Source organism: Antechinus flavipes, chromosome 3 (assembly GCF_016432865.1).
Source record: "Antechinus flavipes isolate AdamAnt ecotype Samford, QLD, Australia chromosome 3, AdamAnt_v2, whole genome shotgun sequence".
Classification (NCBI taxonomy): Eukaryota; Metazoa; Chordata; class Mammalia; order Dasyuromorphia; family Dasyuridae; genus Antechinus; species Antechinus flavipes.
In genome coordinates this window covers 507,419,254-507,443,408 of record NC_067400.1, presented here as the reverse complement: position 1 = coordinate 507,443,408, position 24,155 = coordinate 507,419,254, and the positions used below count along the sequence as shown (strand labels likewise).

At 35.1% G+C, this 24,155-nt stretch overlaps 1 protein-coding gene across 1 annotated transcript in view; it reads left to right on the top strand.

The window, feature by feature from the left end:
• ALG9 (ALG9 alpha-1,2-mannosyltransferase) overlaps nucleotides 1-24,155 on the top strand; it is a 131,934-nt gene that overhangs the window by 17,014 nt on the left and 90,765 nt on the right. The window contains exons 7-8 of the mRNA XM_051986963.1: nucleotides 5,082-5,169; nucleotides 6,033-6,138. Coding sequence (XP_051842923.1) covers nucleotides 5,082-5,169; nucleotides 6,033-6,138 — 194 coding nt within the window. The remainder of the gene's footprint in view (nucleotides 1-5,081; nucleotides 5,170-6,032; nucleotides 6,139-24,155) is intronic.

The following is a 24,155-nucleotide window of genomic DNA, read 5'->3' as shown; positions in this document are numbered from 1 at the left end:
ATGAAATAGTTGAACTTCAATGGAAATTTAGAATCTTTCTTGGCAGAGAGAAATAGGGAGAATATTCCAAGTAGGGAGAACAAATACCAGCCAAGTTATGGAGATAGAACTAAATATGTTTTATCCTGAGTATGAAAAGAATACCTGTCTTCCTAGTGAGCTCAAACTGATTTGTTAAGGAGTCCTATAGATGCTATCCAATAGGCAAAAAAATCTGGTTGATGGACCATTTTAAGTTCCATATTGAGTAACTTAGATTTTACTTGATAGGGAACCCATTGTGTGTGTAATGGGGATGGGGTGAAAAGTGCTTAATGGGGGGGTCTCCATTAGAGAAATTGTGATGTATGAGGGCAGAGTATGAGGGATTTCTGTGGGAAGGATATAAGGGGGAGAGGGAAGTAGAGTAGCTTCACATCTGTGGGAATCTTAATTCTTGAAGACATCCTACTTCAGTAACCCTCTGATCAAAAACATCAAGTGAGGCATAAAACAGGGAGAGTTCAACATTGTCCTGAAGGAGATCCAGCAAAGTCCAAGTTGAAATACTATCCCATGCTGGATGGTAGTCTTTCAATGCATCTGTTTTTAGATAACATCATTCTTTTTACATCAAAAGCTCCTAGATGATATATCCAAAGCTACTCAAAAGGATTTGGCCAATTTTCTAAAGAAGAAAAAAGAAACAAGCAGATGAAGAATAATTAGTGTTCAAATTTTGATGTATAGTTAGAAAGGCAATCTATAGAGTTACTTAAGTAGGATCTATGTATGTGTGTGTGTATGTATGCATGCATGTTTAAATAGTGAGTTTGTTGTCTTTGAGAAATTGGAAAGCTACTTTAATATTATATTTCTCCCAAAAGCAAAAGCCCATCTTAATATCAGCTCTGTTTGAGTATTGAATGACTGCAAGTCTCCAAAGAATTAAAACATGTATCATTCAGAGGCTAATAGAGAGGCACATAGCAAATGTTAGTGTGCAGAATCACATAGCAAATAAAGAGCTTTATCTGGAGTAAAGAATATAACCCAAGAGATATATGATTGAAAAAGAAGGAGGAGTAGGATGGATGAGTTGTAGTCTATATCTTTGGAGGGAACATTCACATCAGGGAACTAATAAATTCATTTGAGTTAGATAATCAAGTAGATATACTTGAAAACTTTACTGAACCATGGATAAATTTTTCATTTTTAGTCATTAATTTAGTCATCAATAGGTAATTGTTAAAGTCAGAAAAGCGGATGAGGTGCCTACTCCAAGGAAATAAGCATAGAGGAAGTCTAGAAGCTTGCTTTGGACAAGAATGTCTACAGTTGGATGGGAGAAGGAAGAAGTGAATCGGAATCAAGAGTACTAAAAAAAGAATTATTTCTGTCAGAAATAGCAAAATGATCTAGGAAGGAGATGAAAGCTTAAAAAGTAGTTACATTAATCCAGGAAAAAGCTGTTGGTAACTATAGAAGAAATTGCTGATCATTTAGGAGAGAGTATAGGATCATAGATTTAGAGTTGGAAGGGAACTAAGAAGTCATGGGTTCTAAGTTAAGTGGGGAAAATGAAGCTAAATGATTTGTCCAAGATCATTGACACAGATATAAACTGTCAGGCAGGGTTTGAACCCAGATTTTCCTCCCTCCAATTCTTAACACTTTCTTCCCCAATACCTTGCTGCTCCCAAAGTATGATAAAAAGGAAATGAAAGCAACAGACAGGTATAGTTTTACTTATTTGAGAAATTTAACTGAGGAGATAAACAGCACTGATTAGAAGGGATATAATGAATGATCTATAAAAGGAGATCAGGCACTCTGGGGTGCAGTAGAAAGAGCAGTAGGCTGGGAATCAGGAAGACTTATCTTTATGAATTCAAATCTGGCCTCAGGCTCTTGCTAGTTGTGTGATCCTGGGCAAGTCACTTAACCCTGTTTGCTTCAATTTTCTCATCTGTTAAATGAATTGGAGAAGGAAATGGCAAATCAGTTCAGTATCTTTGCCAAGGAAAGCACAACAGGGGTCATGAAGAGTCCAATGCAACTGAAAAGCTACAAGCACTTTTTGTATAGAAGTACAAATTTTGAGCAAGTTTTTACCTTCAAGTTTACATTCTTTTTATTTTATTCTTTTGGAGACAAATGGAGGTACGTGACTTGCCTAGGGTTACGTAGCTAGTAGGTGTCTTTTTTTTTTTTAATAGTTATTTACAAGATATATGCATAGGTAATTTTTCAACATTGACAATTGCAAATCCTTTTGTTCCAATTTTTCCCCTCCTTTCCCCCACCCTCTCCCCCAGATGATAGGTTGACCAGGTCCCTTTCCCTTCTTTAAAATCTCTTTGGGATATAAGCCCAGTAGTAACAGCTAGTAGGTGTCTTAGGCAGGATTTGAACTGCATGGTGATCTATCCATTGTGCCACCTAATTGTCCTAGTTTACATTCTTTAAAAAATTTTGTTTTGTTTTGCTATCTTCATTTACCTTTACTTGTAATTTTATTACTTTCCCCTTTTCTTTAGAATCTATTCTTTGAAACAGAACCAAAAAGTAGTTAATTATAATTATTTAATAAATAATTATTTATTTATTAGTATTACTTACCATGCTCAGAGTACTGTGGTGTGCTCTGAGGATACCTAGAAAAGAAAAAAACCTGGTTCTACCGTCGAAGAACTCACATTCTAATGTTGGCGATAACATTTAAACAGAGAGAGAGATAGATATAGGTAGATGAATAGATGGATGGATGTGTAGATGGATAGATATATAAGTAATAAGAAAGTAATCTCAGGAAAAACTAGATGGGTGAATGACCAGGATTCCTATAGAGGGTGAGCACTGAAGAAGCCAAGGAGGCAGAAGTGAAGGGGGAAAGCATTCCAGGTGTTGGCTTCAGTTATTAAGAAGGTTTACAGTTTGATGATGGAATGTTGTTTGAGAAAACAGCAAAAAGATCAATGTGGCCAGCTCCTAGAGTGCATGGATAGAGGTAAAATGTTAGAAGACTGCAAGGGTAGAAAGGGGTCAGGCTGGGAGGGATTTTAAAAACCAAACCAAGGCTTTTCTTTTTGATTAGGGAAGTAATGAGGAGTCCTTGGAGTTTGTTGGATGGGATGTGTAATATGATCAGACATTCCCTTCTGTGAGATTACTCTGGCAGCTCAGTGGAGGATAGATTAGAGTGAGGAATGACTTAAGAAAGTGACACTAGCCGTCAGGTAATTTCAGGTATGAGATGATGAGGTCCTATACCATGGTGGCAGTTGTGTGAGCAGATAAGAGGGGACATGTACAAGAAATATTGTAAAGCTAGAAGCAATAGAACTTAGCAAATTGTGTATGAGGTGAGTCTAACATGGAACTTGAGTGTAGGTGACTAGGGAAATTAGGAGTAGAGGGAGCCTTAGAGGGAGAGATAATGAAATCTGCTTTGGACATGGTCTGTGAGAAGTTTTATAGATATTAAGAGCTTTTGGCTTTTCTTGTTTTGCCATATACCAGTCCTCACTGCTCTTGCCTTTACTACTGCTCCCAATTCAGCCAACTGTGGCCATGGCCAGCTCTATCATGTACTTTGACATCATTGTCAATAATGACCACCTGGATGGAGTTTTTTCCAAGCTATTTGCAATAAAGATTCCAAAAATAACAGAAAGTGTTCATGCTCTCAGCCATGAGAAGCTTGGACTTGGAGAGAAGCAAGGAATCCTGCTTTTACAGGGTCATCTTTAGATTTATGTGGTAACTTCACAAGCCATAATGGCATTATGAGGAGAAATATGCTGATGATAACTTCATCACTAGTCCTAGCATCTTGTTCCTGGCAAATACAAAAGCATCCCAGTTTTTCATTTCTACTGCTAAGATTAATTGGATGGTTCTAAGAATGTGGTGTTTGACCAGGTAAAAAACAAAACATGAGCAATGTAGAAGCCATATACACTTCAGATTCCATGATGTCAAGGCCAGAAAGAACATCACCATTGTTGAATACAGACAATCTCATAAATCTTTTCTTTTCTTTCCTTTTTCTTTTTTGTCTTAAGCACTAAACTATTCTTCTGCAACTGGGCAGGGAACTTCCACTCTGTTCCTCTACCCTGTAATCCTTGTACTCTCACTTCCTACAATTCTCTTTGGATTTAATTTCCCTTTTCCTTGTACAAGTATAGCTAGATTGCAGTTAAGTTTATTATTATGAAATGAAAACATTAAACAAAAAAAGATGACTATCTAACTTCCTGACAATTAGGAGCTTCCTAAAGTGAAACAAGCTACTTTAGGAGGTTACTTTTCCCCTGATACAGGTTGTCATTAAGAAGTGACTGGATGATAATTTTTTAGGCATGTTTTAGAGAATTCATGCTTCAGGTGAAGCTAGATGATCCCAACATCTCTGTAAACTGTAGGATTCTGTGATTCTAGAATTGTCAGAGTTATTGAGGTTACTTTAATTTAAGCTAGAGATATTCTAGTATGTGACCCAAAGGTCCATGATAAACAGAATTTCAGAGTTGTAAGAGATCTCAGAGATCATCTTGATATATTCTACTAATTCATTTATTTAAAACATTCATGATTAGGGGCATGTGATATCAAGCAACTCAAATTCTCATGAAATTCATCATTAAAATTTAGTATTCCTTATTACATTTAGGTCTTGTGAAAGAATCACACAGGGATCTAAAATAGATTGTTCACATACCAATTTTATTTCTTGCATCATAACTGTTAGAGGAATTCTACTCTTTCAACTCTGTGAGAAGCATTTTTGAATCTAATCAATTATCTGGATTTCTTAATCTCTTATGTGGTAAAGTGAAAGAACAATGATGATAGAACCAAAAAACATGGTTTTGTATCCTAGCTCAGACACTATCTGTGTGACCCGTGCTAGGCAGTTTGGCTTTTTCTGTTATTTCATTCATCCGTAAAACTGGGATAGCAACACCTGACCCACCTATCACTTGGAGTTGTCTGATGATTGTCTGCTTTACAAATCTTGAAATGCTATTTAAATGTCCATTATTATTATTGATATTCTTCTCAATCCCTGTTTCCCTGTTGAATGTTCATAGATTACCTATTGCCTTTGATTTGCTGGTCATGAAACGAAGATGGAAGAGTTTTCTTCATTGGTCACTAGTGGCTCTAATACTCTTTCTGGTGAGTCTTTTATTTCTACATTTGATTGTATTAAATGGAAAACTTGGAGAGCATTAAGAATTTGAAGGGGAGAACAAGGTAGAACTTGAAGTCAAATTAATTTAGATACGTATTGCCTGCAGCTATTCAAATAATAAAGCAATGACAAAGTCCAGAAAAAGACATACATGAGAGATGAGAAGAAGACATGGAAACAAATAGAATTTTCTTGTTAACATGTGCTTTAAAATGTAAACAATAGAAATTTATACTTTGACACGAGATCTTTTTTCTTTTTTGTGTATTTTGTTTTTGTTAGTGACTACAAACTGGAATAAAAGAGAAAATTAGTTAAATTAGGAAGCATCAATCTGAGGCAAAACTATAGTTGTTGTAATCTCTATGCATGTTCAGTATTAAAAGCCCTCTAAAATCTGGTACCTCTCCATCCAGACCCACCTCATATTATTCTCTTCCACTACTCTTAGCTTCAGCAAACTGAACAACTCCACGTCTTCTATTCAGCTCTTGTACTTTTCTGCCTCTTTGCCTCAGTCTACACCATTCCATAAGTCTGGAACAGCTCCCTCCTTCTTTCTTTGCCATTTGAAATACTTTTAAGACATATTAAATCCTTTAAGACATACCAGCTTTCTATGTGTACTTAACTATTTAAATTCATTTGTGCAAGCTTTATCTATATATTTGATGTTACAGAATTGTAAGCTCCATGAGTAAAAACTGGTCTTACTCTCAAATAGTCAAATACAAAATATTTATTAAATACTATTCTGTGTGCCAAGCATTCACAGTATTCTGTAAATATTGTTTTCTTGGTATATGTTTTTAAATTAGGTGAATTGAATTGAATCTCCTCTTTCTAGGTACCTACAGTGGTCATTGATAGCTACTACTATGGGAAGTTGGTGATTGCACCTCTCAACATAGTTTTATACAATGTTTTTACAACCCATGGACCTGATCTTTATGGTAAGTTCTAGGGAATTTGGAGAAGTTTTGAGAGTTAGCTTCACATGGCTCAGCTCTAAGACTTAGTTCCTTTCTCTTGACTAAGGAAAAGATGGCATCTTGCTTTTGTTCTTTTTTCTGATCTTATTGGGGGTGGGAAATGCCGGATATTTACAGGTTTCTTAATGGAGTCGTCACAGTGGAAGGTACATAGCAGGAGCTCAGTAAACACTTGCGGACTTGACAAGTCTTTGGGTCTCTTTGGAGATTCTTTTTGTTCTGCTTTCTCTTTTCTCCAGCTTTAGAGTTTTTAGGGTTTTGCTATGTATGTGGAGTCTATAACATTGTTATAATAAAATTTTCATTAATTAAAGCAGATTTTTTTTTAATTTTTAATAGCTTTTTATTTACAAGTTATATGCATGAGTAATTTTACAGCACTGACAATTGCCAAACCTTTTGTTCCAATTTTTCCCCTCCTTCTCTCCATCCCCTCCCCTAGATGGCAGGATGACCATTACATGTTAAATATGTTACAGTATAAATTAAATACAATATAAGTATACATGTCCAAACCGTTATTTTGCTGTACAAAAAGAATCAGACTCTGAAATATTGTACAATTAGCATATAAAGGAAATAAAAAATGCAGGCAGATAAAAATAGAGGGATTGGGAATTCAATGTAATGGCTTATAGTCATCTCCCAGAGTTCTTTCACTGGGCATAGCTGGTTCAGTTCATTACTTCTCCATTGGAACTGATTTGGTTCATCTCATTGCTGAGGATGGCCAGGTCCATCAGAATTGATCATCATATAGTATTGTTGTTGAAGTATTTAATGATCTCCTGGTCCTGCTCATTTCACTCAGCATCAGTTCATGTCAGTCTCTCTAGGCTAAAGCAGATGTTTTTAAGAATTTTTGTGTCATAGATCTTTTAGCAGTCCAGTGAAGCCTGTGAACCTATCTTAGAAAATATTTTTAGATGAATCTAATAAAAAACTAAAGAAACCAATTATATTGGAATACAATTCATGTACTTGAAATTAAGAACCCCTGATCTAAAGGGAGTAGGCTTGGGATAGCTGTATAGTAGGTTGGCCACATTGATACCAGGGCTGGTCAATACTTCCTTGCCTAATAAGAAGAATGGGCTACTCAGGACAGTATTAGCTAAATCTAGGTAAGACAGGTTTTGACTTAGAGGAAGGAGAGCCCTCGCTTGCACATATTTGTTCAGGTTTTGAGATGAGGCCTTTTGTAGGTCTCAGGGAAGAGAAGCTGGCCTCAGCATTCATAATCTGTTCTGGCCACTGATGTAGGCTGATGGCCATAGCAGGGGTCCTCAAATTTTTTAAATAGGGGGCCAGTTCACTGTCCCTTAGACTGTTAGAGGGCCGGGCTATAGTAAAAACAAAAACTTTGTTTTGTGGGCCTTTAAATAAAGAAACTTCATAGCCCTGGGTAAGGGGGATAAACATCCTCAGCTGCTGCATCTGGCCCGCAGCCGTAGTTTGAGGACCCCTGCCATAGCAGATTGATGGTGGTGGTCCCCAGGACTGAGCTTGAACAATCTCAGTTTGAGGAACACTGGTCTCTGGTGTTGGTGGTCTCCAGCATTTTGGGCCAGGACAGAGTCAGTGTACACGTTTTGCTTTCCCTTGCTGTTTTATCATCTACCTTTGTGGTCATCACTCAGCAGCCTCTCTTATTTTGCCTTAGTCCTTGTTGCTATAATTTGCCGGCCTTCCTTTTGTGAAGGAGTTCAGAATCTTACAGTTTTCCTCTTCATTCTTGCTTGTGTCCTGATATTTGAGGACTTTGTCTCCAGCCACTGGATTTGCCTTGCCTGAGAGTAAAGATTCCCTCACTTTTCTGAGAAGTCATTTCACCTCATTCCAAGTACCTTTCTTTCTCCCCCAGCTTTCTATTTACATACTGATGTCTGATGCTCTAATCCAAGACCAGATTCCTAATGAATTATTTTCTCAATGATTAAATATGTTAATTTAATATTAATACAATAACATAATAATTATTAACATAACATGATAATAATCAACACATTAATTATGTTGATTTAACATATGATTAAATATGTTAATTAACATATTTCCATCCTGTTATATTCTCCCCATCTTCATATAATGAACTTGACTGCCTTTGTTAAAATTCTGTTGTCTGTGTCCTACTAACTGTTCCCTTATTCCCTTCCCTTTAGCCAATCTTCTGCCCCTTCCCTCCCACTGTAAAACTACCCTTTACATTCTGCTCCTTGGAATACCTGCTTTAGTGGTAGCAAACTAGCTTTTATCTTAAATCTTTTCTTTTTTGACCCTTCTATCTTTTTGCATTGATTGGACTTGGCTCTGTATTGATAATAGAGCTTATTTAACCACCCTTTCTAGAACTGGTTGAACTCATTGCCTCCAACTCACAATTGTGGTGAGTGAATTGTAATACTCCTTGTTTTCCATTACCACTTCCAGGCTCTCCCTCTATTTCTACCACTCAGTAACCTCTACTCCTTTGAGTTTCATTCAATTCATATTTATCATACTTTAAATTCCTTTGACTATTAATCTACAGATCTTTGGGACATTCCCCTTTCTTCTTTCCAGTCTGTCTTCTTCAACTTCTACCTTTTTTTTTCTGCAGTTTACATACTGACACTTGTTCAGAGACAGAGATTAAGTTACTTGCCCAGGGGCACACAGTTTCTAAGTGTCAAAGGTGGAATTGAACCTAGGGCTTCCTGATTCTAACTCCAATGGTTTTTCCACCTAGGGAGCCCTTCTTGCTAAAACAGACCTCTCTGTCCCATTCTATCCTACTTTTTCTAGCAGATTCCCTTTGCCATCATGCCTCCTTTTTCACTTATCTTCTGTTGCTCTCTATCAGCAGTTTTTCTACTGTCCACAAACATGTTCATATTTTTCACATCTTCAGAAACCCTCAATCCTGCTAACATTGGCCCATAGCTCTCCTCTCCTGGCTAAATTCACTGAGGAAGCTCTTTGTATCTGGTATCTCTGCTTCTTAACCTCATCCTCTCTACTTAATTCTCTGTCATCTAGACTCTGAACCTTATCATTCAACTGAAAGTGTTCTCCGCAAAGTTATCAGTTATCTCAAATCTAATGACTTTTTCTCAGTCTTCGTGCTTTTTGATCTGTCTGCAGCCTTTGACAGAGTATTTCTTCTCTCTAGGTTTTTTGTTTGTTGTTTTTAACATCACTTTCTTTCAGGTCTTCTCCTACCCATATGACAGTTCATTCTTAATCTCTTTCACTGGAGATTATTGAAGTCATGCCTGCTAACCAAGGGTATCCTCCAAGGCTACTTTCTGTTTCCTCTTCTTTCTATATACTACTTCACATGATGATCTTTTCAGCTTTTATTGATCTGTCTCTGTCTGACTGATTTTCAGATCTATTTGTCTAGCCCTAACCTCTCTACTGACTTCTGCTGTCTTATTTCTGAATAATTTTTGGACATCTTGAAATACCTATTATGTAGACATCTTAAATCCAATATGCCCAAAGCTGAACTCATTATCTTTCCCCTTAAATTCTCCCCTTATCCTAACTTGCCTATTAATATTAGCAGTTATCCAGTCCTCCATGCTTGCAACATTGACATCATCCTCAATTCCTTAACTTCTCTTACCCCACATATCCAACCTGTTCCCAAGATCTTTCATCAGTTTTACTTTTTGAACATCTCTTTCACATACACTTTTTAAAAAATTATGCCTTTTTATTTGCAAGATATATGCATGAGTAGTTTTTCAGCACTGACCATTGCAAAACCTTCTGTTCCAACTTTTCCCCTCTTTCCCTCCACTCCCTCTCCCAAATGGCCGGTAGTCCAATACTCACATACACTTGTTTAAGCTCTTCCCTAAAACTGCTACCACCCTGGTACAGGCCATCATCACCTCACTCCTGGGCTATAGTAGAAAGTTGCTGATGGTCTCTCTGTTTTCAAGTATCTGCCTCGTTATAGTTCATCCTTCATTTATACTGTGATTGTAAGGTCTTCAAGGACTTTCTTATTATTCCCATACTTAACTGAGTGCCTGGCACTTAATAAATATTTATTGAATATTGACTATCAAATTGATTTTCCTAAAGTATAAATATGACTATTATCTCCTCCTTTTCCCTCTTCCCATCCATTCATCTTTGGTGGTTCTCTGTTGCTTCTAGTATCAAATATTAAATCCTTTGTTTGATTTTTAAGGTCCTTCATAACTTGACCATTTCCTACCTTTCCAGTCGTATATTTTGCTTCCTTCTACATACTCTGCTCTTTAATAACACTGGTCTCTTTACTGTTCATTACACAGAATACCCCATCTCTCTGCTCTGTGAAAAGTGGAACATATTCTTTGCCTTTGTTAGCTATTCTTACTGGTGACAATAGTTGTTTTGTAAATATAATTTAGTCTGAGATCAAACTTTTTCCAAGAATGAATGTAAATTGTGTTAATAATGATATTAAAAAGGTCCAAAAATATGAAAAATATTTACCTGAAGAAAACTTAACTGGTTTTGATAACCTGTCACTTATATAGATCTTTGCACATAATTTTATTGACATAGATGCTTAGGTTGGTTTTTTTTTTTTTTAATTGCTGGGTATATTTAAAAGGAAATTGACTAAATTGGCTCTTCAAATAAAATTGACTTATGTTAGATTAGCATAAAATAACTAATATTGAGTATGATCATAAGTGTATATAGGTAAGTTTTGGTCAAAATGTTGCACCTTATATATTTATCTTAACTTAGGTACTATGGTGTGAATCAGAATAGTTGAAGATGATATTCTTTTACAAAGAAACTTTACAAATGGAATTACTGTTAGACTTTTAAAAAGAATGAGGATTCTGAAGCAACAAAAGTAAAATTTAATGCATGTATAATTTAAATGCTATCAAATCACTCTCTTAATTTGTGTATACATGCAATGTTTGAATACTTTGTTTTTGAACCTAAAATGTGCTTGTTCCCTTTCTAAATGACTGGTTATGTGGGTGACCATGACCCCTGGATTTGCAGCCAGAGATTTTCAGTTTGAACTCTTTCTGCTTTTGTGACTCTGGAAAAGTATTTTCAATTTTCTAGGCTTCAGTTTCAAGATTTTTTAAACTGGGAGAATTAGTCATTCCAGAACATGTATGATGTATACTCCTCTCTTGACAGATGGGTTATAGACTCCCAAGTACTCATTAAAATAGATGTATTTTAGGACATGACCCATATGGGAATGGGTTTTGTTTGATTATATGGATTTGTTCCATAGGCTTTATTACAAAGGCTTTCTATTAGGGAGATCGAAAAGGAGAGAAGATGGATTTTGCTTATTTGAAAAAAAATTAAAATAAATTAAAGAGGTTAGACTAGGAAATAGAGCTCTAAAGTTAGGTTCCAGTTAATTGCCACATTTTGTCTTAACTATCTCCATAGCATCTCTTGCATCTGTCCCCTTCTTTCTATTTATATATCTCCTATCTCAGAACCTCCCCTTTTCTTTCCTGGTACTGTATAACAATAGACCTTTACATGCATTTCTTGTATCCAGTCTCTCCTCATCCTAAACAATTCACCTTCAAACTGTCTCATAATGTTTTAAAGGCTTTTCTCTCTTGCTCAAAACTTTTGATGTCCTCCCAGTATCTTAAGAATCAAATACAGTGTCTTCCCCAGCCTGTCTTTCCAACCTTATTTCATGATACCACCTTTCACATACTTGATGTTCCAGTCTAATCAGCCTTCTTGCTGTTTTTTATGATCAGCATCTCCCTTTTCTGTTTCTGAACATTTGGTATTCTATGACTAGAATGTACTCTCTTTCTTTGTCTTTGTCTTTCATACTCCTTTTCCGTCTTAGCTCACTTCAAATATTAGCATTCTCCATGAAACCTTATCTTGATTTCCAGAGCTGCTAGTGTTCCCTCCTGTTTCGAGTTGTCTCGTGTTTTATTTGGTTGTGTACATATTGCATCCTCCAAAAAGAATGTAGATATTTTGAGGGAAGGGACAGTTTTTGTTATTGTATGTCCCCCACAATAGACACTTAATAAATGTTTGCATAAATGTTTGCTGAATTCAAATGAAGAGAACTGGACTTAAGTGAAGACACTTAGAAATAGCCTTTCCTTGATTCTGAGCTATGAGGGAAAGCCATGATTCTAAGTTTTTGCCACTGGGTGTCTCCCTTCCATCAGGTATACTTGCTGTATTTTTATTTCCTAACATTTTATTTTGATTTGATTAATTTACTTGTAAGGTTTTATTTGGTTTTACAAAAAATGCATAGGAGGTAAACTATTTTCTTAAGCCCAGAATGCACATTAGAGAACAATTTATATTGAGCCTTTTGGTAATGCAGTATCCATTTTGTGTTGGTGAGTAAATTGCATTAATTTGAACTTAATTTTGAAAATTTGTATTTCCACCCTGGCAAATGATATTTTATTATTTGCAGTAATTCAAGCAATTCCCATAAAAATTCAACCAAAAGTACTTATTTATCTAGTATTTCTGACTGAACAATTAGTTATTAAATCTAGAAGTGGGGAAAGAGTAAAGAAAAATTAGAAATGAGGCCTAAATTATGTTTTGGACTTGTGTGTTTTTTCTCCTCTGATTTTACTTTATTAGGCATCTGTGGAATATCTAAGGAAAAAGCAAAGGCATTAATAGTTCATTTCTTTAACATTAGCCTAGTTATTCAGTTGAATCAGTACTTGCTGGGGTAGGGAGGAGAAAGGAACCCATCATGGTGGAAGGTTAGGAGTGTGGTATTTTTCTGATATCATGCATGTAAGAAAGATTGCCCAATAAGTGTCTCTGGAAAGTGAAAACAAAATTCACTCAACATTTGTTAAACATTTGCTGAATATAAGATCACTGGGTTCAAGAGAAGATATAAAGATAAAGCTCAACACATAATCCCTTTCCTCAAGAAATTTATAATCCTATGAGGTGTTTCACTGTATTTAATAAGTGTCATGAAACATTTACTAGCTACTTTTAAGCACAGGAGATAGGAACTTACATTCCCAAAGGAAGAGATAACACAAATAGAGTTAGAGGGATAGCTGGTGGAACAACAGAAGACTGACACACCTCATTTAGAAACTCCCTAAGAGTTGATCTGATGGTTCTTTGAATTGAAGGAAACAGTTGGCATTATTGTAGTGGAGATGTTGGAGAGAATGGAGTGAAGTGGAATGTGACTCATCCAGGAAAGTCATCTACCAGTCCAGGAGGGTGGCAGACTTAAAGCTGAGATCTGGACATAAAAAAGTAATTTGATATAAGAAATTGATATGAGAAAACTTAGGCGAGATCAAAGTTTAGCCTCTCATTATTCACACTATCTCTTTCTTAGGGTTGTTGTTAGCAAAATGTTTTGTAAATTATAAAGTACTACATAAATGTGAGCTAGTATTAGTCAACCATTTGGCAAAAAAACTTCATTCTAATATGGTAGATCAGCTTTGGCAGGTATACAGTGTCTTAAAAAGTACTTAACAAAGTAGAGTTTGATTTATGTTCTGCATGAATCTTTTCTCCTTTACCGGGTTGCAAGCTTTTTAAAGGCAGGAATGCTTTTATATCCTTGTATCATCTAGTATGGCACTTCAATAAATATTTGCTAAATGTATGAGTCGATTAATGAATCAATAAAGGGTCTTTATAGCATGTTCTATAAAAGAAATATAAGGAGTTAAAAAGCTTGAACAGAGGGAATGAATCAGAGATACAGCAAGTCACAAAACCAGGCAGTTTGGGTGAGCATAGCCAAAGATTGGAAGAAATAAAATGGTCCAGAGTTGAGTGTGGGAGGTGACAGGAGTGATTGTAAATAGCAGAGACATGGTCATTATGGCAAGTCCAGAAAATGAGTTGAGTAAAAATAGGGAGAATATTTTGGAAAGAGGAGAAACTGCTGGACAAGTAAGAAAAGGAATATAGACATGACATTTCTAGGATCTGGGAAAAGATTTGGCCAAAGGAACAGAGCAAGTGATTCATTGCAACACTTCAGTTGGACCTTTTGTGAGAGCAGGATCCTAGATGGAAAAGATAGAGTTAGCTGATGTGGCTGTCAAAATGCCTGACTTGGAGTGGACCCTGACTTAAGAGTTCTTACTGACTGCCTGACTCTAGGCAAGTCACTTATGATCTCTGTTACAGTTTCCTTTTCCAAAAAATAGAGATGATAATAACATCTACCTCTCAAGGATATGAGGAATAAATGAGACAACTACTTTGCAGACCTTAAAGAGCCATATAAATGCTAGATATTATTAGAGAAACAAAAGCTTTTGTTAAAAAACAAAAGCAAAGCAGTCCCAAAAATCTAGGAACACAGGAACAAAATAACACATGCACAGATAAGTGAACACAAAATATGTACAAAGTAAATAGAAAGCAATTTTGGAAGGAAGATCACTAATGATGGGGTGTTCAGGAAAGGTTCATAAAAGGATTCCAGAAATGGTGGACAGCCTGAGCAAAGACTTGGTGGCCATTTTAAACAGTCATATGAAGGAAAATATTTTCATCATTTTATTTTTTAATTTGTATTTTCAGTTTCTCCTCTTTTCATTTCTCCCTCACTCTTTGAGAACACAAAAATATGATATCCATTGTACATACAAAGTTATGTAAAACATTTCTGCATTAGCCATGTTCAGGAAAAAAAAGTAAAAAAAAAAATTCTGTTTGCAGTATGAGAGTCTATTAGTTCTCTCTCTGGAAGCAGATAGAATTTGATGTCATGAATACTTTGGAACTATGGTGGATCATTGAATTTATCAGTCTTATTAAATGATTAACCAGCCTTCATGTTGATTATGTTTACAGTTTTGCTGTTATTGTGTAAATTGTTCTCATGGTTCCGCTCACTTCACTTTGCATCAATTTATTTAAGTTTACCCAGGTTAGTTTTTTTCTTTTATTTATTTATTTTGAGCATTCTTTTCTTTTTAAGACTTGAGTTTCAGATTGTCTCCTCTTCTCTCACCCCTTCTCTACCTACTGAGAACAACATATCAAATATACATGTGGAAATCATGGAAAATGCATATCACAAAAAAGCAAAAAAAAAAAAAATCTGGATATGAATAGCATTTTTTCATTATGAATCCTTTAAAAATTGTCGTGGATTACTATATTGATCAGAAGAGCCAAGTTTTTAATAATTGATCATTATTACAACATTGCTGGTACTATGCACTTCTATTCTTTTCATGTCATTGTTTAATCTGTTCTTATAGGTCTTGCTGTGTTTTTTCTGAAATCAACCCCTTGTCATTTTTTTCTCCTCCTCCTCCTTATTCACGTCTTCCTCCTCCCCCTGCTCCTCCTTTTCCCCTCTTTTCTCTCCTTCCTCTCCTCTTTCCCCCACCTGGTCACACAGCTAGGAAGTGTTAAGTGTCTGAGACCGGATTTGAAGTCAGGTCCTTCTGACTTCAGAGTCAGTGCTCTAGCCACTGTATCATCTGACTGTCTTTCCTTGTCCTCTCTTATAACACAATAGTACTCCATCACATTCATATGACACAAGTTGTTCTTTTTGAGTATAATTGTTCAATTGTGTCCAACCCTTTTTGATCCCATGGACTAGGGCATGCCAGACCCTTCTGTCTTTCTGTTCACTATCTCCTGATATTTGCCCAAGCTTATATTTCTTGTCTATATGATACTATTTATTCATCTCATCCTTTGCTACACTCTTTTCCCTTTCCTTTCAATCCCAATATTAGGGTCTTTCCAGTGAATCCTGTCTTCTCATTATGTGACCAAAGCATTTAAACTTCAATATTTGACTTTCCAGTGACTAGCCTGAATTAATTTCTGTTAAGTATTGACTGATTTGATCTCTTTGCTGTCCAAGGGAGTCTCAAAAGTCTTCCTAGCACCACAATTCAAAATGTAAACCATTTAGCCCCACTGAATCTCATCTATACCTTCATGTTTATCTTTTTATGCTTCTTTTAAGTTTTCTGTTTGAATGACAAATTTTCTATGCATGTCTAATCTTTTTCATCAGAAATACTTTGAAGTTTTTCATTTCATTACTTATCCATTTTTTTTAGTATTATATTCAGTTTTGCTGGGTAGCTTAGTTATAGTTATAATCCTAGTTCCTTTACTCTCCAGAATATTATATCCCATGTCCTCTTTTTCTCTTAACTTGGAAGCAGATCCTGGCTGTGGCTCCACGATATTTGAATTGTTTCTTTCTGGTTGCTTGCAATACTTTTTGTTGCCCTGGGAGTTTTTATTTTGTGATCTCTTTTAGGAGGTGATTGGTGGATTCTTTCAATGTCTATTTTATCTTCCAGATCTGACCTTTTGGGGTAGTTTTCTGTTATAATTTCCCTAAATAGGCTTAAATTTTTTTTTTTTTAAATAATGACTTTTACGTAGTCCAAACATTCTTAAATTATCTCTTCTCAATTTGTTTTCCAGGGCAGCTTTTTTTCCTATGAGATAATTCACATTTTCATCTAATTTTTTTTTTCATTCTTTTGACTTTCTTTTATTGTTTCTTGAAGTCTCATGGAGTCATTAGCTTCCACTTGCCCAATTTTAATATATATTTTTTTTACATTTGACTTTTCTCCTTTAAATTAATTCCACTACCTCCTTCTTATTCTCCTCATCCTTCTCTTTTTTCTTTTCTTTTTTTTTTTTTTAAATAACTTTTTATTGATAGAACCCATGCCAGGGTAATTACCCAATTTTAATATTAAGGAATAATTTTCTTCAGTGAATGTTTATACTTTCCATTTGGCTAATTCCACTTTTTTTTCCTATTAAAATATTTTTATTTAAAGTTTTGAATTTCAAATTCTGTCCCTCCCTCATATTTTCTCCTCCCTCCTCCCTGAGACAGTTAGCAATCAGACATAGATTATACATGTACATTTATTTAAAACGTTTCCATATTAATCATTTTGTATAAGAAGACTTAAAAAAATTAATGTTAAAAATAGCATGCTTCATTCTATATTTAAACAATATCAGTTCTTTCTCTGAAAGTAGATAGTATGCTTTGTCATTAATCCTTTGGGATTGTCTTAGGTCATTGTATGGCTGACAATAGTTGAGTTGTTCATAGTTTATCATCAAACAATATTGCTATTACCGTATACAATATTCTCCTGATTCTGTTCACTTCACTATGCATTAGTTTAGGTAAATCTTCCCAGGTTTTTCTGAAATCATCCTGCTCATCATTTCTTATAGCACCATAATTTTCTATTACAACAATATACTACAGTTTGTTTAGCTCTACTCCAATTGATGATTATATTTCCAATTCTTAGTCACCACAAAAAGAACTGCTATAAGTATTTTTGTACAAATAAGTATTTTCCCCATTTTTGGATGTGTTTGAGATATAGACCTAGCAGTGGTAAAATTGGATCAAAGAGTGTACACAGTTTTATAGTCCTTTGGACATAGTTCCAAATGGCTCTAAAGAATGGACCAATTCTACTTTTAAAGGAGTTCTTTTCTTCAATAAATTTTTATGCTTTTTCCATTAGATCAATTCTGTTTTTTAAAGGTGTTATTTTTTTCATTTTTTAATGCGTCATATGCCAATTTGTTGATTTTTTTCATAATTTTCTTACAATACTCTTTTTAAGTTTTCTGATACTATTCTTTTTAAAAATAATAGCTTCTTATTTTCAAAATACATGCAAAGATAGTATTCAGCATTCACTCTTTCAAAACTTTGTGTTTCAAATTTTTCTCCCTTCCTTTCCCTCACCTCCCTCAGATAGCAAGTAATCTAATATAAGTTAAACATGTGCAGTTTTTCTAAGCATATTTCCATGTTTATCATGCTGCACAAGAAAAATCAGTTCAAAAAGGAAAAAAAATGAGAAAAAAAAGCAAGTAAAAAACAACAAAAAAGGTGAAAATACTATGTTGTGATCTGATATCATTCTTTTCTTTCTTTAACTCTTCTAGGAATTTGTGCTGACCTTGGGTCCAATTAGCATTTTTTTTTTTTTTTTGAAGCCATGTTTGAATCTCTTGATAGTCTTTACCATTTATTCCTCCAGATGAATTTTTTTTTTTTTTTTTTTAGTTATATACAGTAATTCTTTGTTAGTTTGATTGGTATAATACTGGATAAGTAAATTAATATAGGTGGTATTATCATTTTTATTATATTGGCTTGACCTAGGAATTAATTTCTTCAGTTACTTAAATCTATCTTTATTTGGGTAGAGTGTTTTGTAATAATATTCATATAGTTCCTGTGTGTCTTGACAAGTAGACTCCCAAATATTTTACACTATCTGCCCTTAATATATATGGAATTTCTCTTTCTATTTATTCCTGCTACATTTTGTTGGTAATATATAGAAATGCTGATGATTTTGCAGGTTTATTTTATGTCCTCCCACTTTGCTAGAGTTGTTAATTGTTTCAATAAGTTTTTAGTTCATTCTCTAGTATTCTGCAAAAGGAATAGTTTTGTTTCCTTGTTATTTATATTTATCACTCCAATTTCTTTTTTTTTTTTCTGTTTAATTTGATATAGCTAGCACTTCTAGTTCAAGATTGAATAAGAATGGTCATTATGGACATCTTTGCTTCAATTCTGATCTTGTTGGAAAGGTTTTTGGATTATTCCCATTACAAATAATGCTCACTCTTGATTTTAGATAGCCTGTTTTCTAATAGGAATAGAGATTTTTTTTTTTTTTGACAAAAGTTTCTTCTACACCTATTGATAGAATCATGATTTTTTAAAATTGTTTTTGTAATTGATATGGTCACATGCTTATAGCTTTCTTAATAATTGAACCAGCCCTGCATTTTTGATATAAATCCAGTCTAGTAGTAATAGATGATTTATATACCATACTGCTATAATCTCCTTGCTAGTGTTTTATTTAAATTTTTCATGAATATTCATTAAGGAAATTGGTTTTTAGTTTTCTTTTTTTCTGTTTTTTTAACCCTGGTTTAGATAGCAAAACCTTATTTGTGTCATAGAAGGAATTTGTTAGGACTTCTATCTTTATATTTTCAGTTTATATAATATTGGAATTAATTATTTTTTAAATGTTTGGTAGAATTTACTTGAAAATCCATCTGTTCCTTGGTTTTTTATTTCCCTAAGGAGCTCATTTATAGCTTGTTCCATTTATTTTCCTAAGATAGGGTTATCTAAATGTTCTCTTTCTTGTTCTGTTAATCTGGACAACTTACATTTCTCTAAATGTTCATCCATTTCATTTAAATTGTTGGGTTTGGGGGGGGATGGTATAATTGAGCAAAATAGTTCCTGATAACTGCTTTAATTTCATCTTCAATGGTTTTTGCATTTATGCTTGAGTCTTGTGTTTGAATGTCACATTTTCTGTTTATTTCATCAGAGATACTTAAAAGTCGTCCTCTATTTCACTAATTTTTTTCCTTTGAAGAATTATATTCAGTTTTTCTGGATAGGTTATTCTTGGTTGTAATTCTAGCTCACTTGAACATCATATCGAAGCCTCTGTTCCTGTAATGTGGAAGCTGCTAATTTTTGTGTGAGCCTGACTGGTTTCACAGTATTTGAATTGTTTCTTTCAGGTTGCTTGCAGTATTTTCTTAATCTGGAAGCTCTAGAATTTGACTGTCATATTTTTGAGACTTTTCATTTTGGGATCTCTTTCAGGAGGTGATTGGTGAATTCTTTCAATTTCCATATTTCTCTCTGGATCTAAGATATATAAGCAGTTTTCCTTTGCAATCTATTAAAATATGATACCTAGGGGTTTTGTGTGTGTGTGTGTGTGTGTTTTAAATCACGGCTTTCACGTAGTCCAGAAATTATTAAATTATGTCATCTATTTTCTAGGTCAGTTTTTTCCCTTTATGTGATACTTCACATTTTCTTCAATTATTTTTTCATTCTTTTGATTTTGTTCTTGAAGTCTCATGAAGTCATTAGCTTTCACTCGTCCAATTCTAATTTTTAAGGAATTATTTTCTTCAATGAAATTTTGTACTTCCTTTACCTTTTAGCTAATTTTGATATTCAAGGTGTTATTTTCTTCAGCATTTGTGTGTGGGTGTGTGTATGTGTGCCTCTTTTACCAATCTGTTAATTCCCTTTTCACAATTTTCTTACTTTGCTTTAATTTCTCCCCCCTCCCCAATTTTTCCTCTACAACTCTTATTTGAGTTTTAAAATTATTTGTTTTTACTCTTTAAAAAATTTTTCTTTCTTTAGCTCTTCTAGGAATTCTTATTGAGCTTGTGCCTAATCTGCATTTTTTTTTCTTTGATACTTTCTTTGCTTGTAGATGGTTTCAGGTCATTTTTTTTCCTCTGAGTTTGTGAACCAAACTTCTCTCTTATCATAGTAGCTTTTTATGGTTAGATTCCTTTTTTTTTGGTCATTTGTTCATTTTTCCAGATTAATTTTTGAATTTGGACTATATGTTATAATTGGGTTCTCCCTATCTTTTTCTCCCTATCTCTGGGGTTGAGGTTATACCAAGTCTTTCTCATTTTCATGTCATACTGCTTGGAGGCCTATAAGTTTTTGATACTTTCAAGATGACCTGATCTAGAGAGAATTTTGGTCACTACCCTCTTGACCTATGCTCTGGTCCTTGGTTAGGTAGAACCTCTATTTCCTCTTAGATACAGCTGTTCCTGTATGTTCTGGAATTATGATCAGCAATTAGGTAATGGGTGAAGGAGCTGCCAGAAAGGAGTCTGATCTTGTATCTTATGCTACTACATGGGTCCCCCAGGAATCTTGTTTCTCATCAGGTGTTTAGTGCCCTTACCATACCTGTGTCCTGGCTGTTCCTGGTGGTGTTTGTATTGCTATGGCTGTTGGAACTGCTGTTACTTCCACTGTGTCAAACTCCTGGCCAGCCCTCACCCCAGTATCAGCAGACTTTTCTTTCTGTCTTCCTAAGTTCCCCTGGGCTGGAAAAATGTTTCACTGTGACTTTTTGTTAGTGATTCCACTCAAAATTTTGTTTGACACTTTAAAAAAGTTGTTTAGGAAAGTTTATTAGGAGTGCTCACAGGAATACTTCACTCCACCATTTTGGCTCTGCCTTTTCATCAGTTTAGAAAAATAGGTTCAACCCAGATTGTAAAGAATTAAGACTTAAGAAGTAGAAGAGTTTGTTATATCCTAGGGTTGAAAGGAGTCACTGAAATCTATTCAGTCAATAAATCAACATACATTTATTAAATAGCTCCTTAGTTTTTTTTACCAGATACTTTGCTAGGTACTGGAGATACAAATATAAAGAATGAAACAATCTTTTACAACTTCAAATGAGCTTACATTCTAATGAACAAGGGAATAGCATGATTAGAATGGAGCTTAAGAAATATCAGCTTTAGCAGCTAAGTGGTACAGTGGATAGAGCACCAGCCCTGAAGTCAGGAGGACCTGAGTTCAAATCTGGTCAAATCTTCCTAGCTGTGTGACCCTGGGCAAGTTACATAACCCCAGTTGCCTCAGGGGAAAATATATATATATATCAACTTTAAACTGTAAGGAGAATGATGAAAGGCACAGAGATCAATTAAGAGGCTATTGCATTAGTTTGGGTAAGATAGGATAAGATTTAAATCTGAATGACAGATAGAAGGATTGTGGAAGTACAATTGATAAAATTTAGTGCCTGATTTAAGAATATGAGGGAGATGCTTACCATCTGGGGGAGAGGGTGGAGGGAAGGAGGGGAAAAATCGGAAGAGAAGTGAGTGCAAGGGATAATGTTGTAAAAAATTACCCTGGCATGGGTTCTGTCAATAAGAAGTTATTAAAAAAAAAAAAAAAGAATATGAGGGAGGGTTAAAGATGATGCTGACGTTTGTATACTTATGTAACTAGAAGGATGGCAGTAGTAGAGATCTTGATAGAAATAGGAAAGTTAGGAAAGAATAGTTTGGGGGAAGGAACATAGGAATAAGATAATGACTTCTGTTTTGGACATGTTTGTTGCTTTTGAGATACCTATGAAACATTCGATGTCAATGTCCATCAGGCAGATAAAGAAGGGAACTTAGTAGAAGATAAGGCCTTTTGATTGGGTGGTAGTCTGCCTAGAGATAATAATTGAACTCATGGAAAATGATAAAATCTCTAAGAAAAAGGAGCAGTTTAAAAGTCAGATCTCAAATATTAAGGCTTAAATAATTGTTGAAAGATTGAATGACCGAATATTGGCCCTATCTACAATGATGAATGTATTTCCCCGACTCATTGGTCATGGTGGAAAAGTTGAAGTGTTCCTTGTATCCCATGCCACTTCCAGGCTCTCTCTCTACCTTCATTGCTCAGTAATCTCTCCTTTGAAGTTCACTCAGTCCATATACTACTCATTCAAAATTCTGGTAGCTATTGCCTGAAAACCACTAGGATGAATACTCTCCTTCTTTCCCCATTGAATTTAATTTCTATTTTACAAAGATTTTCTATCCTTCCCACCTCCTGTACTCCTACTATGAGACTTAGGTTGTATTCGTTGTTTAGGAGCATTAACACCTCTTGTGTAAGAGCTTGCTGAGTCCTTTTTAGAGTTGTTCATCCTTCTTTGGTTTCTACCCGATTCACCCAGGACTTATGGCTTCAAGAAGTTGAATCACATTCCAAAAAAACTATCTCATCGGATGGGCTTAAAGCAGGTTAAGAGTAACCGATACAAGGGCAGCTAAATGGCGCAGGAGATAGAGCACCAGCCCTGAAGTCAGGAGGACCTGAGTTCAAATCTGACCTCAGACACTTAACACTTCCTAGCTGTGTGTCCCTGGGCAAGTCACTTAACCCCAATTGTCTCAGCAAAAAAAAAAGTAACTGACAAGCCATAAACCTGTTGGTAAATTAAAGGGATATCTACCCCATGCTTATGAAGATCTTCCCCTGCAGAATGGGTGGGTGAGAGACATTGTAGTGTTCTTAAAGTGTGGTCATTTTAAGTGGTCAGACACTGAAGATGCCAAAGTTATCTACTGCCTTCTAGGCTATTGCCAGTCTTGACTTTTGTCCTGCAACTGGACTTTAATGACTCAGCAATAGAGTGAAGCTGATGACTTTGTGCAACTGCACAATTCCAATGCACATGCAAGGGAAGGCTTCTCTCCTTGTTTGTTGATCCTCTTTGAAAACAAAGGACGATTCTTTTTGCACAGCAAAATAACTGTTAGGACATGTATACTTATATTGTATCTAATTTATACTTTAACATATTTAACATGTATTGGTCAACCTACCATCTGGGGGAGGGGAAAAATTGGAACAGAAGGTTTGCCAATTATCAATGTTGTGAAATCACCCATGCATATAACTTGTAAATAAAAAGCTATATTTAAAAAGAAAAAAGAAAACAAAGGACAAACAACATTATGTGCCTTCAGCCTCCATAGTGATACTCCCTCAAACATTCTTACATCCCAGTTTCTGAATTTTCTTATGACTTGCTTCTCCATCGCTCTTCAGCACACATAGACATTATCATACTATTGGTCTTGCTATCACACACAATCCCCTTACATGTTTATGAACTTTGCAGTTCTTTTATCTGGGATTATGTATGTGTCATTCCACTTTTTCCTTCTCTCTCACAACCCCAAACCTTGTTCTTTGTTTGTTCTTTGTTCTCATTGTGATCTCCAGATCTTCTCCATGTTAGTTCTTTCTAGGCCATCACCCTTGCACTCTCCTTTCTTCCCTTTAGTGAACCACTTCATCTCTACATCATGTTCGTTTGAGTCCTTTGCCTCATTACCCTGACTCTGATCATGTCCTGCCAAGTCCAGAATTACTCACTTACTACATCCTTTACCTTTGCTCCTATTCCTGTGTGGCTAAATGAAGCTGGAGAAAACCGTGAAACTGTGTGACTACAAATTTATTTTATGTAATCATAAATGGGCTTCACTGTAGCAAGGCAGTCCTTTTACATTTCCCCAAATGAGTCATTATCCCACTCACCACACTGTTTTTTTTCCAAACCTTTTTATCC